The sequence below is a fragment of the Dermochelys coriacea genome, chromosome 5 (assembly GCF_009764565.3).
Source record: "Dermochelys coriacea isolate rDerCor1 chromosome 5, rDerCor1.pri.v4, whole genome shotgun sequence".
Taxonomy (NCBI): Eukaryota; Metazoa; Chordata; order Testudines; family Dermochelyidae; genus Dermochelys; species Dermochelys coriacea.
The window spans coordinates 2,667,680-2,678,377 of NC_050072.1; the positions used below are offsets into that span (position 1 = coordinate 2,667,680).

The window sequence follows — 10,698 nt, forward strand, 5'->3', positions numbered from 1 at the left end:
CTGCAGTGGGGGAAGTTATAGGGAGTGGAATAAATACGGATGGATGGTAGGGGAGGCAAGAGTTTGGGGGGTCAGGTGTAGGAGGTACAGCACCCCCTACCTCTGCCAGTTTATCTTAACTGCTTTGCCAGTGCACCCCAATGCCCTGCAGCGCCCCCTCCTCTCCCCGCCCCAGCTCTGTCAGTGTTCCCAACCCTATCCCACTGTACTGTAGTTGCCCTTTGCTCCAGGTACTGCATGTGAGCTGGGTTATAGGCGAGGGAAGTAATGGAAACAGAAGTGTTTGTAGACTAGGGAATGAAACCTTCAGGGAGATGCTTTCCTGGATAGGAGGCCTGGTTTAGTCGGGAGGGCTGGGTTGGAGTAGGGAACACCTTGAAGGGGTTAGGAGCATGGTTTGGGAGGTGTGCTGTAGCAGGGCTGGTGGGGTGCAGCTAGTATATGTGGAGATGAGGGGAGACAGGGACAGCTGGCTCAGAATGCTGATTGCAGGATGTGATACCTACAACTGCCTAAATGACCACTAGCTCCTACCGACAACATACCTTTTGTTTAAAACCACTAGGGAATTCCGTCATCCCCTTGCAGAACAGCAAGCTGAGCAAAACTCCGCAGCCTGAAAACCAGGAAGTGCCCAGTTATAGGTGCCCATGTGGGCTTAGCTCTGCCCTCTTTCAGCAGTGTCCCAATATACCCCATTAGAACACACACCTTTACTCTGCCAACCCCACAACTGCTGAAATGTATGAGCTCTTCACCTCGTGTTACAGCCCAGTCGCACTCAGCCACAGGATTCCATCAAACACTGTTAAAAGGACAAAAGAAGCTGCCCACACCACCTTCCTGATGTTCCTCGGAGCTGGCAGTGGCTACTGAGAAGTATTTGGATGCACTCCAGCTGCAATCAGTATGAGGTGGAACTTCACTAAATGGTGGGGGCAGTAACTGAGCCTGAGGATGTGTGTGGATTCCTTTGAGGTGCATGGCAGAGCTGTGATTGTGATAAGAGATCTGTGTTTTGCACCCTGTGGTACGTGTGGGTACCTTCAGGATGCAGTGTACATAATTTCTATGCACAATTGTATTGTGTAGGTTATGTCAATAGCAGGGCAAGGGGCTTTTCTAGTACAGGATGTCAGCAGTGAGGGGGAGTGAGAAGGTTCTAATGCCTTCTTGATGGATAAGTGAAATGAGATGGTCCCCGATGAGTAGGTTTAAGGGAATTGTAAAAGGCTGAGAAATGGTTCTTAAATTGTACACTTGTGCTCTTCTTTTGAGGAGCTGGCTAAGGCTTGTTGGCACTTGAAGCACTGCGGAGGCGCTGCTGTCGTTCTTCGGTGTAGATACGACCTATGCTGCCGGGAAGGGTTCTCCCATTGGCAAGGGGAATCCACCTCCCAAGAGGCAGTAGCTCAGCTGATGAAAGAATTCTGATGACTTAGCGCTGGCTACGCTGCAGGTTAGGTCAGCTGAACTGCATCACTTGGAGGTGGATTTTTCTCATACCTGCTCAATGTAGTTAAACCAACCTAGTTTTCTAGTGTAGACCAGGTCTAAGCATGTGAGTGTATGTCAGGATCTGGAACCTCTGGAATCTTACAGTGCCAAGGACCAGTATGAGTGTGTGCTACTGAGGTATTGCTTGAAAAGAGGAGAGAGAAGGTGACATGGGGCAGCCTTTTTCTCCTTCAGTATTTCTAGATGGCATCCTGTGCGTAAGAGTAAATGGGCTTTTTGTGACCATCAAGGTCCAGGCCCCCCAGGAGAGAACAGGGGCCTGAACCCCAAAGAATAAGCAAGTGAATTAACTGGTTGTATACAGTGTTACTGTGAGAAATGTGTGTCAAGTAAGGTCTTTTATGGAAGCTTGTGATGGTCTGAACATGATGGTCATGAAGTGATATATACACATGTAATGGTTTTGTGTGTGTAGAACAGTGTAACTGTAACTAGGGCCTGGACTGCACTAAAGAGTTAGGTCAGTCCATTTTACGCCACTGAGGGTGTGAAAATCCATACCCCTGAGTGAAGTTGTTAAGCTGACCTAGCCCCTTCCATTAGCATAGGCACTGTCCATGCTGCAGCTGTGCTACTGTAGTATTTCAGGTGTAGACAAGCCCTAGTATGCACCTGCAGCGTCACCTCAAAACAGGAGGTGAAGTAGCCAGGCAGGGAGGGTTACAGGCTAGCTGTTCGCGAAACTAACTGCAAGGATCTAGCACTGTACAACCTCGGGAAAGACAATGGGGACTATTACGTTTAATGGAAAGACACTGAAACTGAAAAGAAATCCTTAGGTCTTAGAAAACTAAGGCCTGGTCTACACTAAAAAGGAACGGTGTAGTGAAGCCGACATAACCCCCAGTCTAGACAGTGCTAGGTCAGTGACCTATCTACAGCTTCCCAGGGAGGTGGATTAACTACGCCAATGGGAGAACCCCTCCCATCAGCATAGGTCGCATCAGAAGTTGTAGCACTTCTGTGTACAGCTGTAGTGTTTCAAGTGCAGACAAGCCCTGTAGAAGCAGGGGGAGGTCCCCCACGCTTCTCACCGCTGCTCTGCTGTGTAGCAATAAATTATTACTAGAGTCTGAGCGAGTGGGGGGGGAACCCACACACACCCTGTTAAAAGGGAAGAGGGTTTGAAGTGAAGGTTATCCAGAAACCATGGGCCAGCATCTAAGCAGGTGCTGTCTGTATGAGACTGGATCCTCTCGAGGACACGATAACTTGTACTAGAAATGGGAATTTAGTAGGGCTGTCAAGCGATTAAAAAAATTAATTACAATTAATCATGTTAAACAATAGAATACCATTTATTTAAATATTTTTGGAAGCTTTCTACATTTTCAAATATATTTCAATTACAACACAATACAAAGTGACAATGCTCACTTTATATTTTTTATTACAAATTTTTGCACTGTAAAAAACGTTTTTCAGTTCACCTAATGCAATCACTGTAGTGCAATCTCTTTATCATGAAAGTTGAACTTACAAATGTAGAATTATGTACAAAGAAACCTGCCTTCAAAAATAAAACAATGTAAAACTTTAGAACCTACAAGTCTCCTTAGTCCTACTTCTTGTTCCACCAATCACTCGGACAAACAAGTTTGTTTATATTTGCAGAAGATAATGCTGCCTCCGTTGCAAGATATTTACATGCCATATGTGCTAAAGATTCATATGTCCCTTATTGCTTCAACCACTATTCCAGGGGACATGCATCCATGCGGATGATGGGTTCTGCTCAATAACGATCCAAAGCAGTGCGGACCGATGCATGTTCATTTTCATCATGTGAGTCATATGCCACCAGCAGAAGGTTGATTTTCGCTTTTGGTGGTTTGGGTTCTGTAGTTTCCACATCAAAGTGTTGCTCTTTTAAGACTTCTGAAAGCATGCTCCACACCTCATCTCTCTCAATTTTGGAAGGCACTTCGGATTCTTAAATCTTGGGTTGAGTGCTGTAGCTATCTTTAGAAATTTCACATTGGTACCTTCTTTGCAATTTGTCAGATTTGCAGTGAAAGTGAACATGTGCTGGGTCATCATCCAAGACTGCTATAAGATGAAACATATGGCAGAATGTGGGTAAAGCAGAACAGGAGACATACAATTCTCCCCCAAGGAGTACAGTCACAAATTAAATTAACACATTATTTTTTTCAACGAATGTCATCAGCATGGATGCATGTCCTCTAGAACGATGGCTGAAGCATGATGAGGCATATCAAACTTTAGCGCAACTGATGTGTACATATCTTGTGACGCCAGCTACAAAAGTGCCATGCAAACACCTGTTCTCACTTTCAGGTGACATTGTAATTAAGAAGCGGGCAGCATGATTGCCTGTAAATATAAACAGACTTGTTTGTCTGAGCGACTGGCTGAACAAGAAATAGGACTGAGTGGACTTGTAAAAAAAAAAAAATGGGCTAGAGCCTGTGTTTCGTTTTTGGGTGCAGTTATGTAACAGAAAAACCCCCACATTTGTAAGTTGCACTTTCATGATAGAGGTTGCATTATAGTACTTGTATGAAGTGAATTGAAAAATACTATTTCTTTATCATTTTTACAGTACAAATATTTGTAATAAAAAATAATATAAAGTGAGCACTGTGCACTTTGAATGTTGTGTTGTCATTGAAATCGATATATTTGAAAATGTAGAAACCCATCCAAAAATATTTAATAAATTTCAATTGATATTCTATTGTTTAACAGTGATTAATCGCGATTAATTTTTGAGTTAATCATGTGAGTTAACTGCGAATAATCAACATCCCTAGAATTTAGCTAATACAGAAGTGAAGCCTCAGATTGCATCTACCTCTTTTCTGTATAACTTTGCTTTTCCTTGCTATTTCATCTTTGGATCTGCATTTTCTGTTAAATTCTTTTTTGCTTTTACCCTAAGCAGGTTTCTGGTATGCAAACTGTGGAGAGTGTGTGCACCAAAGTGAAGTGATAACTGGGGGCAGGTTTCACTCCTTCGGGAGTGACAAACCAGAGGAGAAAAGTCTGAGTGTATGGTAGTTAAGAACTTGAGGAGATGGAATTAGGGGGTGGGGGTGGCTCGGGACCAGAAGGGCTAGTGGATCACCCTGCAGGGAGTAACTAGGTGGGTGGAAGCTAGGGTTGAGAACCTTATGCTTTTAGGCTAGCTAGTGGTGTCGGGGCTCTGAGCCACAGCAGCACAGCCAGAAGGCACCCAAAGTTACAGGCAGGTGGTGACAACCCCTTGCTGGTCTGGGTGGTCCCCCAGAATGTGTGTGTGGTACTGAGGCATTGCTGGAAGAGGCAGAGCTAAGGTTGTTGCCTGGGCAACCTGAGCATTGCCGGGGTTCAGAAGCTTGGGTTTTGCTCAGCTCAGTGTTCTGCAAGGGATGACATTTCGCCCAGCAGCCTTATCTCTGCATTAGCATAGATGTTGCCATTGACGGTCCAGTACTGCTAGCTCCTGTGCTTTGGGGTTTCCTGCACCTCATTTGAGTGTCCTTTTCCCGCAGTAACCCCTGATCACAACCTGGAATGGCCAGATGCTAAGCCAGGCACTGACCTGGGCTAAGGCTCTTCCCCCAGCCTCAGTTTCCCTAGGATAGTTGCCTTCCTCCCAGGGGCTGGGAGGATAAATGCTCTGAAATGCTTTGGAGCTGGAAAGTGCTGTATCCAGATCAGGATGTCATTTATTGCCTGCTCACTGAGCTCTCTCATCCTGTTGCAGGACCAGTGTGAAGCAGTAACTGAAAACGTCAGGGTGCTCCTAGAAGACTACAATAAAATGGTATCCTTTAACCCCAGGCACAGCCCAGCCAGGACAATTGTTAATCTGAAAATAGCTGTACTAAGTGGTAGAATGACGTTCTAAGAATTCTTCAGCCCGTCGGATATCTTGGGTAGCCAACTGTTCTAGCCCCTGGCTTTTGAAAAGGGAGAGCTGTCTGCATATCGTACTGTCCCCTATGGCGCATCCTCGGTTTGGTGTGTGACACACAGCGCTGTGTCATGTTACCAGACAGAGAACCCAGGCGCTCATACTGCCCTGAGGGTCCAGCTAGCCCAGTGAGTGAGCGTCTAGATCTCCCCCTCACTGAGAGGAGCTCTAGAAGCTCACGCTGGGCTAGGAGCCCTGACGACCTCACAAAGGCTGGTCTCAACACAACAGTGGAGAACCTGTACGTTTGCACTCTCCATTCTGACAGCTTCTTGCCCAGAGCCCATCCTGGACGGGGAGCTGTCAGCTGGTGGGTTGTTTGGACTGCTGATCACTGAGAGCACCTGCCTGAGCTACATTAGACTTCCTGGCTCTGCTGCTTTCAGAGTGAGAAGTGTGGATCCCAAATGAAGGCCCTAGGCCTCCTTCCTGTGGTGTGGCAGGATAGAGAGCAGGCCGTGGAGTTCTAGGGCATCAGGTGGGCTATTCTGACTCTGTACTAAGCCCCGCTGTCGTCTTGGGCCTCTTGAAATCCCAGCTCTGGGAGAGACTCCTTAGGATCAGCACAGTGCTTCCCTGGGCTTGAATCTGATCGCTTGCTCTCTACTTGCTGCGGTGCATGAGCCCAGACCCTGCTGTTACCCGTCACAGGGTAGAGGCGGAGGCCCCAGGCCTGTTGTGTTCACTTCTGTACAAATCAGGTGTCTGACAGAGCGGCAGAGCTCAGTCAGGCTTCTGAGAGTCTCCTGGGTTCATTCTCCGGGACCGTGGAGCCTCGGCTTTGCTGCCACATTCTTTGCCATGTTCTACCACTTCTTCCTTAAAAGCCTTTTTCAGACTCTGCTTCTGTCTAAGCAGTTTGTCCAGTGGGATGAAATGCTGACGCAGCTGGAAGCGGCCAAAGAGGTGAAGCCTATGGCAGAGTGATGGCAGCGATGTATCACTAGGAGAAATGCAGCCGGCAGCCCCAGGCTTGGGTGAACTGGGGAGGATTGCAGCCGTACTGGTACCACAGGTTCCAGTGTGCAGTGCTCTGGCCTGGCTGCTTGGAGCAGAGTGCTGCATGCTGGGACTTGTCGTCTCAGGGGGCTGCACCTACATAGGGAAGATGAAGGTAGCTTCCAGTGGTTGCACAAGTTCTTGTAACCCACTTTTGGCCCAGGGGCTGCACTTTGCCCTCCTGACTTTCTTAAAAATGAAGCCAGATGACTGGCGTCCTGTTAGAACTCGACTGTCTGCGCTCCTCCTGATTTGCACTTCCGTGAAATAACTTTTGACTTCTAATTTATTTAAAACTCCCGGCTCAGCTCTCTGTTTGGGATGTGATGGAAACACGGATCTGTTAAACTTGTGGACCAGAATAAAATCCTCAGACATTAACTGCATTGTGGCTCACGTGCTGTTCTTTGCTAACTTCTGGAGTTATGGTAAAAACATAAGAACGGCCATACTGGATCAGACCAATGGTCAGCCTAGCCCAGTATCCTGTCTTCTGACAGTGACCAGTGCCCCAGAGGGAATGAACAGAACAGGGAATCATCAAGTGATCCATCCCTGGTTGCCCATTCCCAGTGTCTGACAAACAGAGGCTGGGGGCACCATCCCTGCCTATCCTCCATGAACTTACCTAATTCTTTTTTGAACCCTGTTATAGTCTTGGCCTTCACAACATCCTCTGGCAAAGAGTTCCACAGGTTGGCTGTGTGTTGTGTGAAGAAATACTTCCTGTTGTTTGTTTTAAACTTGCTGCCTGTTCATTTCATTTGGTGACCCCTAGTTCTTGTGATATGAGGAGGAGTAAATAACACTTCCTGATGTACTTTCTCCACCCCAGTCATGATTTTATAGACCTCAATCACTTCCCCCCCCCCCCCTTAGTCATCTCTTTTCCAAGCTGAAGAGTCCCGGTCTGATTGATCTCTCTGCATGTGGAAGGTGTCCACTTCCTGGATCATTTTTGTTGCCCTTTTTTGTACCTTTTCCAATTCCAGTATGGTGCGGCTGGTGGCATGAGAGTTTACCTGATCCCAAAGATGGGCATGCTGCTGGTGTCACTAACGAAATCTCCCTTGCGTAACTGCAGATACCTGCTGCTGTACCAGTGTGGGGCTCACGGTAGGCTTCCCTACAGCTGTGCCCAGATGTATGCTTATAGCTGAATAAATAGCAGTGGGCGCTGGACAGGCTGGCAGGAAGTGCTCTGGCTGGCATCAGGCAGTAAATTTCAGCCTGGTCTCTGGGACGGGGGGACTGTACCCACCTGATGATCCAATGGGAGTCAGGGGAGAACTACCTGAGCTGCTTTGGTTAGCTGGTGCATGTGCTATTAGGGACTCCAGGCAATCCAATCAGTCGGTTGCATGTCCTGCCTTGGGAGTAGCTGTGAAGGGAGACTGTAAACCCCTCCCCTGGAGAAAAGGGCCGTTTCCTCTGATGCTCACCCACCATCCTTTTGCACAGGGCTGAAAGCCTGGGAAGTCACAGGGAAGGTTCTCCCCTTCCCCTGCTTTGTAGCTCAGTCCCAAGAGGGGAAAATAAGGCCAGGTGCCTGCAGTGCAAGGGCATAAAAGTGACGGGTCCTCCCACTCTTCGGGACAGGCTCCAGGAACTGGGGAAAAGCCCAGCTGGTAGGTGCAGGGTCCGTAGCAGGCTGACAGGCCCCATCCTCACTAGGATCCATTTGGGCCCTTCTTAAACTTTGTCTTGAGTAGGTGAAGGTGGAGTGTCCTGGCTAAAGCAACAGGCTGCGAGTTGGGTGTTCCCAGTCTGGATGCAGCACCTCTCTGCCGCTGTTTTCCTGTGAGAGCTGCAGGGGAACGTTGGCCTCCCATGGGGACAGCGCACTACAGAAGTGCCGTGTCTGTAAACGACTGCTGCTCGTAATGGCTGCTGAGGAAGGCTAAAACCAAAGTCCTCACCTCCTCCTCGCTCCAGTGACTAGCTAGTGCTCGTGGCGTGCCATGCTGGCGCATACTGGGCTTATTTCCGACAATGGGGAGAAGCGAGCTCCAAGCAGGAGGCCCCTCCGACAAAGCTCTGCCAGCCTCCTGACCTTTCCCATGGTGGAGACTTGCACTGTGCAGCAGCTGGGAGATGGGCGGCTCTGAGCCCTGCAGGCCCAGATGGGTCAAAACCAGCACCTGAAGCTCCACGCGGGAGATGAGGAGGCAGCAGCGAAGCCCCTGGTGCGCTGGCATCATGTGCTCCTGCCCCACAGCACTGCTCCCCAAGCAGACTGCCACCTTCTGCCCCAGCTCCGCTTTCTGGGTGCCCTGCAGTGGAGACCCTATCCAGGTCGCTGGGATGGCAAAGGGCCTGACGGGGATGAAGGGCTGCAGCCGAGGGGGATGGTCAGAACTTCCTATCCCGTACGCTGCTGCCATGGGACTATGCAGCAGCACCAGGGGTCTGATAGCCAATGGTGGTAACAAAAGGCAGGCTCCCGTGGCGAAAGGGGGAGAAATCATTCTTGCCCAACGTTCCCGCCGCTCCTGCCAGCGGCATGTCAGTCTGACGTGCTCTGAGCTCGCTCATCCATAGCCCCGGGCACTGGGCCAGGCATCCCAGGGAGCTGGGTGTCCACCGCTGCTGGATCCCCCTCCCTACCCTGGCAGGGGACAGGGAACCTGTGGAACTCCACGTGCCAAGGTCCTGGGTGTGGGGAGGAGGAGCGATTGGTTCATGCCCTCTCAGGAATGCTCCAGGGAAGGAATGGAGTTCCCAAATGCTGCACCTCCTGTGCAGGCAGGGCAGCACTGGGATCAATGGTACAAAGGCATGGGCCCTTGATCTACATGCAGCATCTGCCAGTACAGCTTCTCCCACAGCCAGGCCTGTGGTCTGCATTGAGGGGGCGGGTGGAGGAGACACTGAGCCTCACTGTCAGAAGTGGTGGAGGAGGAGGAAAGCCTGGGTGGGTGGGGGTCCAGCTGTATCCAGAGATTGACAAGATCCAGCCAGCCAGGAGCCGTAGGAGCCGGGGCACTGCTTGGGCAGGCTGAGGGCAGAACTGCAGCAGGGACGGTGTGGCACTGTGGGATGCTCTGGGTGCTTGCTGGCCTGCCCTGAAGGCTCCCCCAGCTCAGGAGGAGCAGGTGGGGAAGGTGAGCTGGGGGCTGGAGCAATGGCGGGGGGGAAACCAGGCCAGGCACGGGGTGGGGGAGGACTGGAATCACTTGAAAAACCTCCCTCTCTGCTTTCAAGTGGGCTCGCTTAAACTGCTCTTGTTTTAAGGCCAAAGGAAGGGACGGCTGCAGGTGCTGCTGTTGGACATCTCCTGTATGCGACCAGGGCCTCCCAGCGCCCCTTCTCGCCCAGCAAGCTCCGCTCTGCTCCTGAGCGCCAGGCAGGCAGCCGGCACACAGAGCGCCGCCCGCCGGGAGAGGATGAGGAGGGGCTGCCCTGCCCCAGCAACCCGAGGGCTCTTCCAGGGAGCAGGAGGAATGTCTCAGCTGCTCCTCTCGCTGGGATGAGACTCTCCTACGTGGGCAAGAGCAGCCCCCGAGCTCCTCGTCCAGCCGGCCCTTTGCAGCCAGGAGCAGCCCCCAAGCTCCTCGTCCGGCCAGCCGGAGCCGGCCCTTTGCAGCCAGGAGCAGCCCCCGAGCTCCTCGTCTGGCCAGCCGGAGCCGGCCCTCTGCAGCCAGGAGCAGCCCCAGAGCTCCTCACACAGCCAGCCCTTCGCAGCCAGGAGCAGCCCCAGAGCTCCTCGTCCAGCTGGTACACGCTGTCCCACACCAGGTGGGAGCAGGACCAGAACGTCCCATGGAGCCAGCGGGAGCTGTTCCTGCACAGCGGGGGCTAGCTCAGAGCTCCTCTCACCAGCATGAGCCGCCACTTCTCGCTTGGGAGCTGAGAGCAGGATCTAGCCAGCATGAGACACCCCTTCCCAGGCAGGAGGAGTACCCCAGCCCCTCTCCTGCCCAGCACCAGCCCTTCCCTCCATGCCAAGGGGAATGTGGCTGGGGAGGGACTTTGCAGTGGAGACCAAAGAGACCCCAGGCCGCTCCCCAGAGGCAGGCGCATCGCTCTGGTTGGGTGCTGTTTGTGGCCGAGTCCCAGCGTGGGGCCAGGATGTCAGGGCAGGGGGTCAAATGCCAACGAGGCCGAGAGAATGTGGCCCCGAGGGCTGCGGGGGAAGCTCTGGCATCTGGCTGTGACACTCTTGGTGCGGGGCAGCTGGGGAGCCCTGCGTGTGCCTGGCAGGATCGAATTGGCTGAAGTGGTGGCACCAGCCTCAGGCGAGCTCCGATCTAGAACTC

General features: G+C 51.4%; 1 protein-coding gene across 3 annotated transcripts in view; it reads left to right on the top strand.

Moving 5' to 3' along the window:
* The window catches only part of LOC119856209 (dynactin subunit 3-like), a 29,506-nt gene extending 22,681 nt beyond the window's left edge, over positions 1-6,825 (top strand). For all 3 annotated transcript variants that reach the window (XM_043514875.1, XM_038403470.2, XM_038403469.2), the window contains exons 6-7: positions 5,231-5,290; positions 6,278-6,825. In XM_043514875.1, the coding sequence (XP_043370810.1) occupies positions 5,231-5,290; positions 6,278-6,367 (150 nt within the window). In that variant the 3' untranslated portion in view covers positions 6,368-6,825. The remainder of the gene's footprint in view (positions 1-5,230; positions 5,291-6,277) is intronic.
* Positions 6,826-10,698: the final 3,873 nt, after the last annotated feature.